The sequence below is a fragment of the Ranitomeya imitator genome, chromosome 10 (genome assembly GCF_032444005.1).
Source record: "Ranitomeya imitator isolate aRanImi1 chromosome 10, aRanImi1.pri, whole genome shotgun sequence".
NCBI classification, from domain to species: Eukaryota; Metazoa; Chordata; class Amphibia; order Anura; family Dendrobatidae; genus Ranitomeya; species Ranitomeya imitator.
This window is the reverse complement of record NC_091291.1, coordinates 115,553,084-115,570,644: the sequence shown is the minus strand read 5'-3', so window position 1 is coordinate 115,570,644 and position 17,561 is coordinate 115,553,084. Positions and strand designations below refer to the sequence as shown.

The 17,561-nt window shown below is 45.9% G+C and overlaps 2 protein-coding genes across 3 annotated transcripts in view; one reads left to right on the top strand and one right to left on the bottom strand.

Annotated features, from left to right (window-relative positions):
* CFAP74 (cilia and flagella associated protein 74) overlaps positions 1-7,584 on the bottom strand; it is a 211,304-nt gene extending 203,720 nt beyond the window's left edge. Inside the window, exon 1 of the mRNA XM_069741966.1 lies at positions 7,496-7,584. The gene's annotated coding sequence lies outside the window, so the exon portion shown is untranslated. The remainder of the gene's footprint in view (positions 1-7,495) is intronic.
* A 4,677-nt stretch (positions 7,585-12,261) lies between these two features.
* Positions 12,262-17,561, top strand: part of GABRD (gamma-aminobutyric acid type A receptor subunit delta) — a 45,383-nt gene continuing 40,083 nt past the window's right edge. Inside the window, exon 1 of one of the 2 annotated variants that reach the window (XM_069740928.1) lies at positions 12,262-12,445. In XM_069740928.1, the coding sequence (XP_069597029.1) occupies positions 12,381-12,445 (65 nt within the window). In that variant the 5' untranslated portion in view covers positions 12,262-12,380. The remainder of the gene's footprint in view (positions 12,446-17,561) is intronic. The other variant, XM_069740927.1, reaches the window with a different exon arrangement.

Here is a 17,561-nt window from a genome sequence, read left to right as displayed (position 1 = left end):
TCAGCTGTTTCCGGGTTGTGTCAAGCTCACTGAGACACCTATGCTTGCCTCGTCGTGGTGCGGTCGGGTTAGCCAACTCCAGGGTGCCTCCAGTTTAGGAGCTTCCTATGTGGGCTGCGTGAACTGGTAGTCAAGGCTGGTTCTGTAGTGCCAGTAGGCCCAGCTCCCCCTGTAGGACTGTTGGGGTTCGGTAACTGCGGCTGCCTCGCGGCCTAGCTGTTCTCTCCTCTCCTGTGGACCTTGGGGTCCACCACCTGGTTCCAGCACCGTCAGCTGGTTCCGGGCCGAGCCTTTGGCTTAGGTGCCTCCTCCTGGGTATCCGAGTTCCGCCAACGCCAGGCGGTCCTTGGTAGTGCTTTTAAGCGCGGGCACCTACAGCTTAGTAACCGGGTTCCAGCACCGTCAGCTGGTCCTCGGTCGTGCCATTGGCTCTTGCACACTGGGGCAACGCATCCGGGTTCCAGCACCGCCAGCTGGTTCTCGGCAGTGTTTTTGTCACAGGTACTCCCTCGTGCCAAGCCTGGTTTCAGCACCGTCAGCTGTTTCCGGGTTGTGTCAAGCTCACTGAGACACCTATGCTTGCCTCGTCGTGGTGCGGTCGGGTTAGCCAACTCCAGGGTGCCTCCAGTTTAGGAGCTTCCTATGTGGGCTGCGTGAACTGGTAGTCAAGGCTGGTTCTGTAGTGCCAGTAGGCCCAGCTCCCCCTGTAGGACTGTTGGGGTTCGGTAACTGCGGCTGCCTCGCGGCCTAGCTGTTCTCTCCTCTCCTGTGGGCCTTGGGGTCCACCACCTGGTTCCAGCACCGTCAGCTGGTTCCGGGCCGAGCCTTTGGCTTAGGTGCCTCCTCCTGGGTATCCGAGTTCCGCCAACGCCAGGCGGTCCTTGGTAGTGCTTTTAAGCGCGGGCACCTACAGCTTAGTAACCGGGTTCCAGCACCGTCAGCTGGTCCTCGGTCGTGCCATTGGCTCTTGCACACTGGGGCAACGCATCCGGGTTCCAGCACCGCCAGCTGGTTCTCGGCAGTGTTTTTGTCACAGGTACTCCCTCGTGCCAAGCCTGGTTTCAGCACCGTCAGCTGTTTCCGGGTTGTGTCAAGCTCACTGAGACACCTATGCTTGCCTCGTCGTGGTGCGGTCGGGTTAGCCAACTCCAGGGTGCCTCCAGTTTAGGAGCTTCCTATGTGGGCTGCGTGAACTGGTAGTCAAGGCTGGTTCTGTAGTGCCAGTAGGCCCAGCTCCCCCTGTAGGACTGTTGGGGTTCGGTAACTGCGGCTGCCTCGCGGCCTAGCTGTTCTCTCCTCTCCTGTGGACCTTCGGGTCCACCACCTGGTTCCAGCACCGTCAGCTGGTTCCGGGCCGAGCCTTTGGCTTAGGTGCCTCCTCCTGGGTATCCGAGTTCCGCCAACGCCAGGCGGTCCTTGGTAGTGCTTTTAAGCGCGGGCACCTACAGCTTAGTAACCGGGTTCCAGCACCGTCAGCTGGTCCTCGGTCGTGCCATTGGCTCTTGCACACTGGGGCAACGCATCCGGGTTCCAGCACCGCCAGCTGGTTCTCGGCAGTGTTTTTGTCACAGGTACTCCCTCGTGCCAAGCCTGGTTTCAGCACCGTCAGCTGTTTCCGGGTTGTGTCAAGCTCACTGAGACACCTATGCTTGCCTCGTCGTGGTGCGGTCGGGTTAGCCAACTCCAGGGTGCCTCCAGTTTAGGAGCTTCCTATGTGGGCTGCGTGAACTGGTAGTCAAGGCTGGTTCTGTAGTGCCAGTAGGCCCAGCTCCCCCTGTAGGACTGTTGGGGTTCGGTAACTGCGGCTGCCTCGCGGCCTAGCTGTTCTCTCCTCTCCTGTGGACCTTCGGGTCCACCACCTGGTTCCAGCACCGTCAGCTGGTTCCGGGCCGAGCCTTTGGCTTAGGTGCCTCCTCCTGGGTATCCGAGTTCCGCCAACGCCAGGCGGTCCTTGGTAGTGCTTTTAAGCGCGGGCACCTACAGCTTAGTAACCGGGTTCCAGCACCGTCAGCTGGTCCTCGGTCGTGCCATTGGCTCTTGCACACTGGGGCAACGCATCCGGGTTCCAGCACCGCCAGCTGGTTCTCGGCAGTGTTTTTGTCACAGGTACTCCCTCGTGCCAAGCCTGGTTTCAGCACCGTCAGCTGTTTCCGGGTTGTGTCAAGCTCACTGAGACACCTATGCTTGCCTCGTCGTGGTGCGGTCGGGTTAGCCAACTCCAGGGTGCCTCCAGTTTAGGAGCTTCCTATGTGGGCTGCGTGAACTGGTAGTCAAGGCTGGTTCTGTAGTGCCAGTAGGCCCAGCTCCCCCTGTAGGACTGTTGGGGTTCGGTAACTGCGGCTGCCTCGCGGCCTAGCTGTTCTCTCCTCTCCTGTGGACCTTCGGGTCCACCACCTGGTTCCAGCACCGTCAGCTGGTTCCGGGCCGAGCCTTTGGCTTAGGTGCCTCCTCCTGGGTATCCGAGTTCCGCCAACGCCAGGCGGTCCTTGGTAGTGCTTTTAAGCGCGGGCACCTACAGCTTAGTAACCGGGTTCCAGCACCGTCAGCTGGTCCTCGGTCGTGCCATTGGCTCTTGCACACTGGGGCAACGCATCCGGGTTCCAGCACCGCCAGCTGGTTCTCGGCAGTGTTTTTGTCACAGGTACTCCCTCGTGCCAAGCCTGGTTTCAGCACCGTCAGCTGTTTCCGGGTTGTGTCAAGCTCACTGAGACACCTATGCTTGCCTCGTCGTGGTGCGGTCGGGTTAGCCAACTCCAGGGTGCCTCCAGTTTAGGAGCTTCCTATGTGGGCTGCGTGAACTGGTAGTCAAGGCTGGTTCTGTAGTGCCAGTAGGCCCAGCTCCCCCTGTAGGACTGTTGGGGTTCGGTAACTGCGGCTGCCTCGCGGCCTAGCTGTTCTCTCCTCTCCTGTGGACCTTCGGGTCCACCACCTGGTTCCAGCACCGTCAGCTGGTTCCGGGCCGAGCCTTTGGCTTAGGTGCCTCCTCCTGGGTATCCGAGTTCCGCCAACGCCAGGCGGTCCTTGGTAGTGCTTTTAAGCGCGGGCACCTACAGCTTAGTAACCGGGTTCCAGCACCGTCAGCTGGTCCTCGGTCGTGCCATTGGCTCTTGCACACTGGGGCAACGCATCCGGGTTCCAGCACCGCCAGCTGGTTCTCGGCAGTGTTTTTGTCACAGGTACTCCCTCGTGCCAAGCCTGGTTTCAGCACCGTCAGCTGTTTCCGGGTTGTGTCAAGCTCACTGAGACACCTATGCTTGCCTCGTCGTGGTGCGGTCGGGTTAGCCAACTCCAGGGTGCCTCCAGTTTAGGAGCTTCCTATGTGGGCTGCGTGAACTGGTAGTCAAGGCTGGTTCTGTAGTGCCAGTAGGCCCAGCTCCCCCTGTAGGACTGTTGGGGTTCGGTAACTGCGGCTGCCTCGCGGCCTAGCTGTTCTCTCCTCTCCTGTGGGCCTTGGGGTCCACCACCTGGTTCCAGCACCGTCAGCTGGTTCCGGGCCGAGCCTTTGGCTTAGGTGCCTCCTCCTGGGTATCCGAGTTCCGCCAACGCCAGGCGGTCCTTGGTAGTGCTTTTAAGCGCGGGCACCTACAGCTTAGTAACCGGGTTCCAGCACCGTCAGCTGGTCCTCGGTCGTGCCATTGGCTCTTGCACACTGGGGCAACGCATCCGGGTTCCAGCACCGCCAGCTGGTTCTCGGCAGTGTTTTTGTCACAGGTACTCCCTCGTGCCAAGCCTGGTTTCAGCACCGTCAGCTGTTTCCGGGTTGTGTCAAGCTCACTGAGACACCTATGCTTGCCTCGTCGTGGTGCGGTCGGGTTAGCCAACTCCAGGGTGCCTCCAGTTTAGGAGCTTCCTATGTGGGCTGCGTGAACTGGTAGTCAAGGCTGGTTCTGTAGTGCCAGTAGGCCCAGCTCCCCCTGTAGGACTGTTGGGGTTCGGTAACTGCGGCTGCCTCGCGGCCTAGCTGTTCTCTCCTCTCCTGTGGACCTTCGGGTCCACCACCTGGTTCCAGCACCGTCAGCTGGTTCTCGGCAGTGTCTTTTGCTCTTGTACCTTCTGCTCCCCATCCTGGTTCCAGTACCGTCAGCTGGTTCCGGGCAGAGCCTTTGGCTTAGGTGCCTCCTTCTGGGTATCCAAGTTCCACCAACGTCAGGTGGTCCTTGGTAGTGCTTTCAGGCACGGGTACCTCCTGCTTAGTAACCGGGTTCCAGTAACGTCAGCTGGTCCTCGGTAGTTCCATTGGCTCTTGGACCTTCGGCTACCCATCCGGGTTCCAGTACCGTCAGCTGGTTCTCGGCAGTGTCTTTTGCTCTTGTACCTTCTGCTCCCCATCCTGGTTCCAGTAACGTCAGCTGGTTCCGGGCAGAGCCTTTGGCTTAGGTGCCTCCTTCTGGGTATCCGAGTTCCGTCAACGTCAGGCGGTCCTTGGTAGTGCTTTTTAGCACGGGTACCTCCTGCTTAGTAACCGGGTTCCAGTAACGTCAGCTGGTCCTCGGTAGTTCCATAGGCTCTTGAACCTTCGGGTAGCCATCCGAGTTCCAGTTCCATCAGCTGGTTCTTGGCATTTTCTCAGCCTTCTTGTACCTTCTGCTACATTTCCAAGTTGAAGACCCTAACGTCGACGACCCGGAAGACCACCACGATGACGACGACACGGAAGACCACCCCGATGACGACGACGACGACGGCGGAGACGACGACGGCGGAGATGACGACACTGGAGACGACGACCCTGGAGACGACAACATGGAAGACCGAGAAGCAGAAGAACAAGAGGCTGCAGAACAAAGAGCAGAAGAACATTAAGCATAAGACTTAATATCAGAGCAAAAGATATTATCTAAATTATATGCAGAAGAAGACTAAGCAGTGTATGGGGGTGAGTCCGTTCCTCCTCGTGGTGCCCCTGGATAAAGCCTGATGCTGCAGGCCAAACTGAACGCGGACAAATGTAACTTTTGTGACTGGCAGAACGGAAGGTGTAATCTTCAAACTTTTATAGATAACAACTACGGGAATGCCTGTCACAAATGAGAATATGATGAAGAAGTAGAATAGGAAGAATAATAACAGTGGAATAAAAAGAATATGTAGAATAAGAAGAATAATAATAGTTGAATAAAATGAATATGAAGAATGTAATAAAAAAAAAAAAATAGGTAGAAGATGAAGAAGAAGATGAATAAGGTGAAGAAGTTGATGTCAAAGATGCTGATGATGATGAAGATGAAAGTGTGGGAAAAGAAAAAAAAAAAGAAAAAAAAGAAGGGGAAGGGCGTGGAATAGTGAAACATCAATATCTGACAAAATAAAAAAAAAATTTACATAGTCAATATCTTTGTCACTCCGAACGTCTTAAAAAAAAACAAAAAACATGCTATTCTATTTGATTGGGATAAACCTCTATGACTTTAATGTCTCCGCCACCTCCCCAAATACATCCGGCATTATTCTTAGTTGTTTTCCTTCATGTAGAATGAACCTACAAGGAAAGAAAGGGTTTATTTTAATTCCGATATTTTGGTCCCATTGACTTGCATTGGGATCGGGTATCGGTATCGGCGATATCCGATATTTTTTGAATATCGGCCGATCCAAACCGATACCGATACTTTCCGATATCGGAAGGTATCGCTCAACACTATTTATAAGTCATTTTTATTTTTTTGGGCTTGTGATATTTGTAGACATTTATGTGGTCAAAGTCTTCAAAATGACGCACACGGTTCATATGAATTTTGCGCAACATCAAAAATACTCTTGTTTTATTCTATAATCTTTTTGTCACTTTTTGGGTTTTAAAATCTTGCACACAAAAAAAAAAATCAGGCTAAAGTTTGCGCAAAACTTTACAGACTTTTTTTTTTTTTTACATTTTTTAAAAAGACACATCTGGACCGTACGTATCCCGAACATCTGCCCATAATGACAGGCAAAAAAAAAAGAAAGACAGGAGAAGACATTAAAAAATGGACTGGAAGGGTATGTGCACACGTCAGGATTTTTTCCTGACATAATCCTGAGTATTCTGCCAGAAATCCGCGTGCTTTTTTCGCGCGGATTTCTCGCGGAATTTGCTCGTATTTTGCGCGGATTTTTTGCGTTTTTTTTTTTTTTTTTCCTGAATGACCTTTTTGATAGGAAATCCGCAAAAAATCCGGAAAAAGATAGAGCATGTCCGGATTTTTTGCGGAATGCGTTTTTTTTTTTTTTGCGGAAAAAAACGCTAACATCTGCACAAAAAATGCGGAATGCATTCTAAAAGATAGGATGCATAATGTTAGCGTTTTTTTTTTTACCGGATTTATAGCGTTTTTATGGCGAAAATCCGCAAAAAAAACGCAAAAAATCCTGACGTGTGCACATACCCTAAAAAAAAGGAGCAAGTTAAAGGAAGAATAAGATGCAAATGAAAAACGGACTAAAAAGCACCAAAAAGTAGATGGAAATTTTCGCATCTGGATCTTCTTATCAGACACCAAGCATAAAGTCGCAAGCGAAAAACAGACCGAATCCACCAATTTTAGAGGGATCGCCAATCACCTCCCCAAATTTCTCCATCTTCTCCATTCTGTCAGTCCAGAAGTCATCCAAAGGTGGTCCGTCCTTTTTTTTTTACGCACCCTCTGACTTTGCATGGCTGAGTGCGATCCGATTTATGGATGAAAATTGTGCATGCTGTGATTTTTTTTTTTTTTTTTTTTTTTTAGAATAACGCTGATCCGTTGTTTTGTCAGATCACACTCGGACTGATGGCAGAGGGGCGAGGACACTGAGGCTGGGCAGATCTACCGCCCTCCCCCCAGAAAAGTCCTTACAAATAATGCAGCCAACGCTCGCTCCTTACTGAGAAAACCAACCGCTGCTAATACCGCAGAGGTGGCCGGTAACCTAGGCAACGAGAATTTAAAATCTTTCTGTTCTCACCAGGGAGAAAAAAAAAATGTACGTGAATTTCAACCTGGTCCTTAAGACACACAATCTAAAGGAATAAAATAAAAAAAAAAAAATGAATAAAAAAAATATTATAAATATTAAATATTTATTATTGAATAAAAACTATTGTTAAAAATACCAGATCGCTGCAGGAAAAATCGTCACTTTTGTTGTGCTGCTGTTGAGATGCAACGCGGAAAGTGCAAATCTGTCGCGACGTCCGCAGCAAAAAAAAAAAAAAAAAAGTATAGACTTTCTGGATTATTGGATGTATTGGATGCCAGATTAAAGGAATTTCATTGTGTTTCTCCATAAATATGTATCCACTGGCATAAAACGAAACAAGAATGATTGAGCAGCATTGAATTTAATCTGCAAATGCACATTACTGACGTCTATAAACGTCACACCACCGAATAAGGCTAATTAAAGGGGCTTTCAGCCATGTAAGCACATTAGCAAATCATGGACTGCAGGAACACGGCGGCCCCGCATATAACCCGGCAGGACAAAGGCTCCTGGAGGAAAGTTACCCGGAAATAACAAGTTGGAAAAGTTTTACCTTATAAAAGTTAGTGTTTCTTGCAGACTTCCGCTGCCAGTAGCTTCCCCGGAGAGGAAGGACGCGTTACCATGACGACGGAAGCAACCATTATGTACAGTGGGGGGGGGGGACGAATGCTAAGTTCCATATTGACTAGAACCGTATGCGATTGCATTCGGTACAATTTGCCAATTGTTGTCTGATATTATACTTTTCCGATATTTTTACGTATAAATGAGATTAAAAAGAACAGTGTTTACATCCAGGGAGGAAGATGGTACAGTCCAGTGCTAGGCTGAGGGGATGCAGTAGTTACCTCAGAGCAGCGTGCCGTGCTGCATAAATTTCATTTTGCTCTGTGAGGGGAATGGAGGAGGAGGAGGAGGAGGAGGCGGCTGCTGACTTTCCTCTAATAAAATAATTAGTAATAAAATATTTAGAATAAATGAAAAGTTGAACTTAAGTCACAATTCTAGGTTCTTGTTGGTTTTATACACATTTTTTTTTATATGTATTAGAATTTTTTCAACACCTAAGATAAAACAAGAATAAGGGGCCTTGTATTTATTCCCCCTGCAAAAAAAAGCAACAAAAAACTGCATTTGCTGAAGATTAAACATGCACACGTTCACACATTCAGTATTTGGTCAGTATTTTACCTCAGTAGTTGTAACTGGAACAATCAGAGGAAAAGTGTAAGGCTACTTTCACACTAGCGTTTTTTTTTTTTCAATACGTCGCAATGCATCGTTTAGGGGAAAAAACGCATCCTGCAAAGTTGTTTGCAGGATGCGTTTTTGCCCCATAGACTAACATTAGAGACGCATTGCGACGCATTGACACACGTCGCAACCGTCATGCGACGGTTGCGCCGTGTTGTGGCGGACCGCCGGTAGCAAAAAACGTTACATGTAACGTTTTTTGCTGCCAACGGTCCGCCATTTCCGACCGCGCATGCGGTCCGTGTGCAGTCTGTGTGCCATGCAGGAGACAGCACTACAGTATGCGCTGTACCCCCCAGCGTGGTGCTGAAGCCACCATTCATATCTTCTCTCCAGCAGCGTTCGCTGGAAAGAAGATATGAAAAATCCTTTTTTTTTTTTTTCGTGTTTAAAATAAAGATCCCTGTCCACTCCCCCCTCCCACCCCCTGTGCGCCCGCCCGCTGTTAATAAAATACTCAACCGGCTCCCTCGCAGCTTCCTCTCAGCGCCAGCTTCTCCTGTATGAGCGGTCACGTGGTGCCACCGATTACAGTCATGAATATGCGGTTCCACCTCCCATAGGGGTGGAGCCGCATATTCATGACTGTAATGGGCGGCACCACGTGACCGCTCATACTGGAGAAGGTGCGGCCCGGAGAGGACGCTTCGAGGGAGCCGGGTGAGTATTTTAGTAACAGCGGGCGGGCGGGCACAGGGGGTTTACAGGGATCTTTATTTTAAACATGAAAAAAAAAAGGATTTTTCATATCTTCTTTCCAGCGAACGCTGCTGCAGAGAAGATATGAATGGCGGCTTCAGCACCAGATGCAGGGGACAGCGCTTATCTCTAGCGCTGTCTCCTGCACGCTCCGTGTGGTACCCAGTCAGCACACGGGCGGCACACGGCTGCCGCACGTGTGCCACACTGATGTTCACGGTAAGCACACGGTCGGGGAAGCTTGGAAATTTTTCTTATTTTTTTTAATGTATGAGAAATTAACTGGGGAAAATCTAATAGAAAACACTGATTAAAATCTTTTTTTCTTTTTTTTTTTTTATGTACTAGAAAGAAAAGATGTTTGAATGCGACCATAACATTGTAGTGGGTAGGTGAAGCTTTTATATTTTTCTTATATATTTAATATATGAGAAAATCACTGATGAAACTCACTAAAGAAAATCTGATAGAAAAAAACTAAATTTTTCTAAATGCTGCCTGATATGTGCATAATTACAGTTTGTATCCCATCTATATTCATATTATTCCGGTTTCGTTTTTAATTGTAGAATTGATTTTAATACAGGGCGGATGATTATAATTAGTGCCGTATTAAATTCAATTTTCAATAATAAAATATAATAATATTAAATATTCATTTAAAATTCGAGTATCCGATTTATATGCGTTTTAGGGCATGTTAGGTTAGGCTATGGGTTGAACTAGATGGACTTATAGTCTTCCTTCAACCTTAATAACTATGTAACTATGTTTTTACGCACTGACACTAAAGGTATGTTCACACATGGCTGATTTTTTTATGCAAAAAAGCATTTATACGTTATTTATGCTCATTTCAGTACCAGCAAAAATCTCATGCACACAGCATGGTTTTTTTTTGTCCTCAGTATTTTGTACTTTGCTGGCTGGCTTTTTGCAGAATAGAGCATGTCACTTCTTTTAGCATTTTTCACCCATTGAAAGTAATGGGTGGTGAAAAAGCGCTGAAAAAAACACAGGTATCAGGTTTTGCTGCGTTTTTTTGTGCCAAAAGTAAACCTTAATGAAGTAGAATATATATTCTATATTATATATATACTAGATGGTGGCCCGATTCTAACGCATCGGGTATTCTAGAACAGAGGTCCCCAACTCCAGTCCTCAAGGCCCACCAACAGGTCATGTTTTCAGGATTTCCTTTGCATTGCACAGGTGATGCAATTATTACCTGGGCAAGACTAAGGAAATCCTGAAAACATGACATGTTGGTGGGCCTTGAGGACTGGAGTTGGGGACCTCTGTTCTAGAATATGCATGTCCACGTAGTATATTGCCCAGCCATGTAGTATATTGCCCAGTCACGTAGTATATTGCCCAGTCACGTAGTATATTGTCCATCCACGTAGTATATTGCCCAGCCATGTAGTATATTGCCCAGCCACGTAGTATATTGTCCATCCACGTAGTATATTGCCCAGTGACGTAGCATATTGCCCAGTGACGTAGTATATTGTCCAGCCACGTAGTATATTGCCCAGTCACGTAGTATATTGCCCAGCCACGTAGTATATTGCACAACGATGTAGTATATTTCCCAGTGAAGTAGTATACAGCACAGAGCCATGTAGTATATTGCCCAGTGACGTAGTATATTGCCCAGTGACATAGTATATTGCCCAGCCACGTAGTATATTGCCCAGCCACATAGTATATTTCCCAGAGAAGTAGTATACAGCACAGAGCCAGGTAGTGTATTGCACAGCGACGTAGTATATTGCCCAGCCACATAGTATATTGCCCAGTCACGTAGTATATTGCCCAGTCACGTATTATATTGCCCAGTCACGTAGTATATTGCCCAGCCACGTAGTATATTGCCCAGTCACGTATTATATTGCCCAGTCACGTAGTATACTGCCCAGTGACGTAGTATATTGCCCAGCCACGTAGTATATTGCCCAGTGACGTAGTATATTTCGCACTAAAGTAGTATACAGCACAGAGCCACGTAGTATATTGCCCAGCTACGTATTATATTGCCCAGTCACGTAGTACATTGCCCAGCCAGGTTTGTGACAGGTTAAAAAAAAAAATATTGCCCAGCCACGTAGTATATTGCCCAGTGACGTAGTATACAGCACAGAGCCACGTAGTATATTGCACAGCGACGTAGTATATTGCCCATCCACGTAGTATATTGCCCATCCACGTAGTATATTGCCCAGTCACGTAGTATATTGCCCAGTGACGTAGTATATTGCCCAGCCACGTAGTATATTGCCCAGTCACGTAGTATATTTCGCACTAAAGTAGTATACAGCACAGAGCCACGTAGTATATTGCCCAGCTACGTATTATATTGGCCAGTCACGTAGTATATTGCCCAGCTACGTAGTATATTGCCCAGCCAGGTTTGTGACAGGTTAAAAAATAAAAAAAAAAACATATACTCACCTTTCCGAGGGAGCCCTTGTAGTCCACGGCAGCTTCCGGTCCCAGGGTTGGTATGAGAGCAGGACCTGTGATGACGTCGCGGTCACATGACTGTGATGTCATGGCAGGTCCTTCTGCCACCGGAACCTGCAACGGAAGATGGTGGCCGGCGCGAGCTGCTACGGAGGGTGAGTATAGCAGGTTTTTTTTATTTTTTATTATTTTTAACATTACATTTTTTACTATTGATGCCGCATAGGCAGCGTCAATAGTAAAAAGTTGGGGACACACAGGGTTAATAGCGGCGGTAACGGAGTACGTTACCCGCGGCATAACGCGGTCCATTACTGCTGCCATTAACCCTGTGTTAGCGGTGACCAGAGGGGAGTATGCGGGCGCCGGGCAGTGACTGCTGGGAGTAAGGAGTGGCCATTTTCTTCCGGACTGTGCCTGTCGCTGATTGGTCACGGCAGCCATGACAGGCAGCTGCCGAGACCAATCAGCGAATGAATAACCATGACAGACAGAAGGACAGACGGAAGTGACCCTTAGACAATTATATAGTAGATGTATATATATATATATATATCTATACACACACCAGGGACAAATGTAGCATGACAAAAATGCAGCAAAAAAAGTGTACAAAACAGTAGCACAAAACACAAGGGAAACCTGCTTCTTTACTGTCAAGAAAGCACGTTTTGCTGCAGAAAAAAAAAAAGCAGCAAAAGCGTTACGTGTGAACATACCCTAATATGTGATTATCCTTAAGAAATTACATCATGGCGATAATCATGATTACTTATTAAATATTACACAAATACAAATCCCTTAGAGAAAACATATGAAAACATTGACGAGACAGTTCTGCAATCTGCTCCATGGGGCTTGCACTACAATATGCATCTTTGGGCACCGCTCGCTGGCACCTAGGGATCTGCCCTGGCATGCAGCGTGGCACATGCCTCTTATAACAGCATGGCTGCATTATTTTATTATGAGGGAATACAGCTCTAGTCTGTGAGCATCCACCAAGCTCTATAGACATGGGATGTATCCTCTGGACCCTGTTATTCTCTGTAACATATACCGCACCTGCGATGAGCCACAGGTAACGTGTCATTCTTATTTTCTTTCTAAAATGTTCTGGGTGCAGATATATGACTTGTAGAATAATGTTCTATGCTACGTTCTATTGATCGTTTTACTAAGGTTGGTAAGATTAGGTTGCTGAATCTGGTAAATGGTACTGCATGTAGCACACAGAACTAAACTGGTCATTTACCGTAACTTTGCATTGTAATTGTATCGTGATCAGTTCCTAAATTAAGATAATGCAATAGATTTACAAGCAATGCTCGAGTGTAAGTGTATGAAGGCTGGCGGAGCAATGCTGGGCACGAAGAAGGTGCAAGCTAGCCACTTAGACCCAGCCAGAATATTGACATACACAGCTGGGGGCAGCAAAATATATATTTTCCCCATTGTATAAATCACTATTAAAACATTGTGATTCCGGTTCTGCAACATCTGCACCTTTTCCTAGTTTTTGCAGGTCCTCACTTATTGTCCTAACGAACATTACAGCCTTCATAGATAACTGTCCAAATATATTCCAAACATAAATGAAACCATTAATTCATTTCTAGACAAATTTGGCTGCGACACAGGTTGCATGGCCAAAAATCTCTGTGCTATCTACTAGATCGCAGCATATTGCAGGCACTGGAGTCCTGGATTCAAAGTAGAACAATATCGGAAAGGAGTTTTTATGTTTTTTCAAGTGTTTGTATGGTTTTCCACTGGGTTCTCCGGCTTCCTCCTACACTTGAAAGACATAATGATAGGGAATTTAGATTGTGATCACTCACCAATCAGTAAAGTGATGATGATGTTTGCAAAGTGCTGATAAATTAATGGTGCTATATAAGCAAGTAAAATAAATAAATAATGCAGGCGAATGAGGTCAGATAACCCTAAGGATCCAACACGTGCAATGAGCAAGTTAAAGGGGAAAGTTTCTCCTTGTGTAGATCACCAAGTTGGCGTAGGGAGACTTATAGGCCATGCAATGATCGTCTGGAAATTTTAATTTGCAAATAGCCTCTTCAGCGAGGAAGGGGACAGTGCTACTTATTGGAAGAAGCAATCGTAAAAGTCAATATCAAGCCACATGGCCTTGAATAAGAAGCCAAACGAAAAACTCCCAGCTGAAGACACGTGTTTCGGGGTGTTTGCCCCTTATCAGTGCAAAGTAGAACTGGTTTGGTTGGGTGATAGACCTCTTACAGGGGGCTTAAGGGGAAAAGTTTCTTAACGTTTAGGATTTCTAGCTCTAATAGGTGGCACTAGTGTTCCCGTCTTGTTTTCTGAACAGGATATTGGAGAGAAACAAGTTGCAAAATTACCAACTGGTTCAACTTTTTTTTCTACCTGCTTGTAGTAATTGCGCTACCCCATTTATCTGGGATTGAGCAGTTGCCCATAGTCATCTTTGGCTACACAACCTGTGAGCCCCAGCAGTACTAAAAGCAATACAGTAAAATTAATATACTGATTGATTATTTACCCCCCCCCCGCTTATTGATTAGCAAAATCTCTTATCCATGTCTTGAGGCTTGTATTGATTGTGGCTTGTTACATCATGACATTCTGCAGTTATTGCTACTGACAGGTTATGCAAAATCTTTTCCTAGTTAGATTAGTGATCTGATTTAAAGCTGTTATCTCACCACAGACATATGGGAGACATATGGCAAGCATTCACATTTGCTAAAGGAAAGGCATATGGACTTATCTTCATGCGGTAATCCCTTTAACCCTTTTAGGACCTTACTTCAGAACCAAACAATTAAAAAAAAACAATTTTCTGCATCATTGTCCATGAACCAAAACTTTTTTTTTTCATCGAACTGTTTGATTTTTTTTTTTTTTTTTTGAGAAAGAGCTTTGTTTCCATTATTTTGGGAAACACGTATTAATTCATTATCAAGCATTTTTAGTTTCCCCCCAGATTAATTTTACTAGTATTAGTTAATACTCTTAGCATAGTGCTCCCACATGGCATATCTGCCAGTTACACAAGGACAAAGTCTTTAATCTATTAGTTTTAAAAAGTATGATTTGGAAACTTTATTATTTTTACAAAGTATCCAAGATGTGACTTTGTACAATACAATTTTTTTCTAATTAGACCACAATGGTGCCATCAGAGGGCTTAGGCCGGAGTCACACATGCGAGAAACACGTCCATGTCTCGCATGTGAAAAGCAAGCTCTGGCGCCGACACTTGGGAGCGGAGCGTGCAGCTCCATGTGTTGCTATGCGGCCGCACGCTCCGCTCCGAAGTGCCAGCGCCACAGCTTGCTTTTCACATGCGAGACACGGACGTGTTTCTCGCATGTGTGACTCTGGCCTAACTCACAGCCTCAAAAGTTTTGTCCTGGACTACAAAATTGATGACTTATCATGCCCTTAGGAATATACACGATTGCTACATTGGTCATTATATGTAATGTGCCAGGTAGTGTTGCATGCCTTTAATATTTTGTAAAAAACTTTTATTTGCACTTAGGTCCAACAAACATCACAGAGTTAATTGGGCGGGTGTAGAGTCCCATTATAAGAGCTCTTTCAGACATCCAATGATTGTGTACGAGTGCTATCCATTATTTTCACGGATAGCGCTCATACCTGCTATAGTCTATGTGAAATTCACCTAGAAATCCACAGAAAATTACAAAGACATCTCCGATTTTGATTCAAGGGTCAGATCAAAATTGGCAATGCAAGTCAATAGATCCGTGAAAGGAAAATCGGACCACACTTGGATATAATTTTCTTTTTAAATGTTTCCACGAATGAGAAAATTGGATGACACCTGGACCACACTCTGATCAAACTCTGATTGGAATAATTGGTCTGTTTTTCTTGTATGTGGAAAAATCGGACATGTGAATGAATCCTTAGGGTATGTGCACACGTTGCGGATTTTGCTGCAGATCCGCAGCAGTTTTCCATGAGTTTACAGTACCATGTAAACCTATGGAAAACAAAATCCGCAGTGCACATGCTGTGGAAAAAAATGCGCGGAAACACTGCGTTGTTTATTCCGCATCATGTTCATTCTTTGTGCAGATTCCGCAGCGGTTTACACCTGCTCTATTATAGGAATCTGCAGGTGTAAAAACGCAGGTGGAATCCGCACAAAAAACGCATAAAATCCGTAGTAAATCCGCAGTAAATCCGCAGGTAAAACGCAATGCTTTTTACCTGTGGATTTCTCAAAACAGGTGCTGAAAAATCCGCAGAGGTTCCATCTGCGTGTGCACATACCCTTACAGTCTACGCTTAGCAGAGACATGTTAACCCTCCATACAAGTAGAGCAGCAACAAACCAAAACACTTGAAGAGGTTTGGAGCATCACTATTGAGCCAGGGAGTTTGCAAGTTTTAGCAGAGATTAAGGGGGACTAAGAGTCCACTGCAAGGGGGGGGGAAGAGGCTGAATCCTAATGACTGAAACTGTGATAAAGTCAAAAGTGGTGGCAAAATAAAGTATATTGACTACCATAATAGCAGCCATCACAATCAAGACTGAACCTATGTTGTGTGACCACCCAGATTTGGGCCTCATAGTGAGTAAAAGTTTGACTTCTGCAGTAGTGATGAGCGAAGTTGATGGGATAAGGTGTTATCTGAGCATGTTCGTGTGCTAACCGAGTGTCTTCGACGTGCTCAAATAATATGTTGGAGTCTCTGCGGCTGCATGTCTCGAGGCTGTTCGACAGCCTCAACACATGCAGGGATTGTCTGTTTGTTAGGCGATCCATGCATGTATTGCGGCTGTCAAACATATTATTCCAGCACGCCGAAGACACTGGGTTAGCACCCGAGCATGTTCGGATAACACCTTATCAGAGAACATTCGCTCATCACTATTCTGGAGCTGCAACCTGTATCATCTCTACTATCTCTTGCAAGAAAAGGAAGACAAGAAGAAAAAAGCTGCGCAGAAAAATTCTGTAGTGCACACCAGATAATAAGATAAATATTTATATAGTTTATTGAAGGAAAAAGAAGTGACATATACTTTAAAAACAGTTAAAAAGTACAAAAATGTACAAACAACAAATGGAGATATGGATAAAATAATCCAGAAAATAAATCCCATACCAGGCTAACATAAGCAATAATGAATAATCACAAAATAACGTGTAGCTTATCATGCCTCCTGATGCATTTGATCATATAAAATGGAATAGATACCTAACATATGCAATGATTAGACAACAAAATAATAATAGAAATAAAGTATTCCCATGGGGAAAATGAAAGCTGATAAAGCACACAATGTGGCGCACAATAAAGACTTGCCAATAGGAAGTAGAAACACAACCGCACAAAATAAGTAAATAGTCTGGTGAAGAAAGAGTGCCCATGAGTATCGATACTCAATGGAAACTTTGTCAGTGGTCAACCTTAGGGTCAAACCAAAGCAGGGTGGTCACCACCAGATGTTTTGATTACAGGTACTATAAATTCCCTGACTTGGCCATCTTACATGTGCGGAGGAAAGCAACTTAATATAATCAACTGGAGAAATGGTAAAGATGGTATGTGAGAGTAGAATGAAACTGATGCCATGATACTATAGATAAGTGCTGAAAATTAGATCTGACATCTTAGGATGTTCTACATTGGCTTACAGCTCACGCAGATAGCCGAGAGCCCTGTGCAAGAGGAATATTTGGCCACATGCTCTCCTTGTTTCTTTCGTGTCTCTCTAAAGGGAACCTGTTATGTGATTCCTGTTGTCCACACTGCAGGCAAAATGAATCGCAGCCCTGCTAAATGATTGCAGTCAGGTACATTATAGATAATATATTGTAAAGATCGCTCTTCGCTGCAGGTGATTGACCAGTCTCTCCCTTGCGTGTACATAGGGAGAGGCCTGTCAATCACCTGCAGTGGCCAAGGGGCTGGTGGCAGAGCGGGAGGAGTCTGCTCTCCCCCTGTGATGCTCAGATCTTTAAAAGATATTTTCTCTGAAACACTGGGGCATTTCAGGAAATAATGATGTGGATGATCCTTGCTTTTCACTCTTGTTTGCATCTTGGAGTGCTTGTTTTTACAAAACTAATGGGTTTAAAAAATTGGCAGCGCATGGCAGATTTGCAATTCGGGAGCTCTATGCTGGGAGTACTGATAACTCCTTTGGGTGCTGT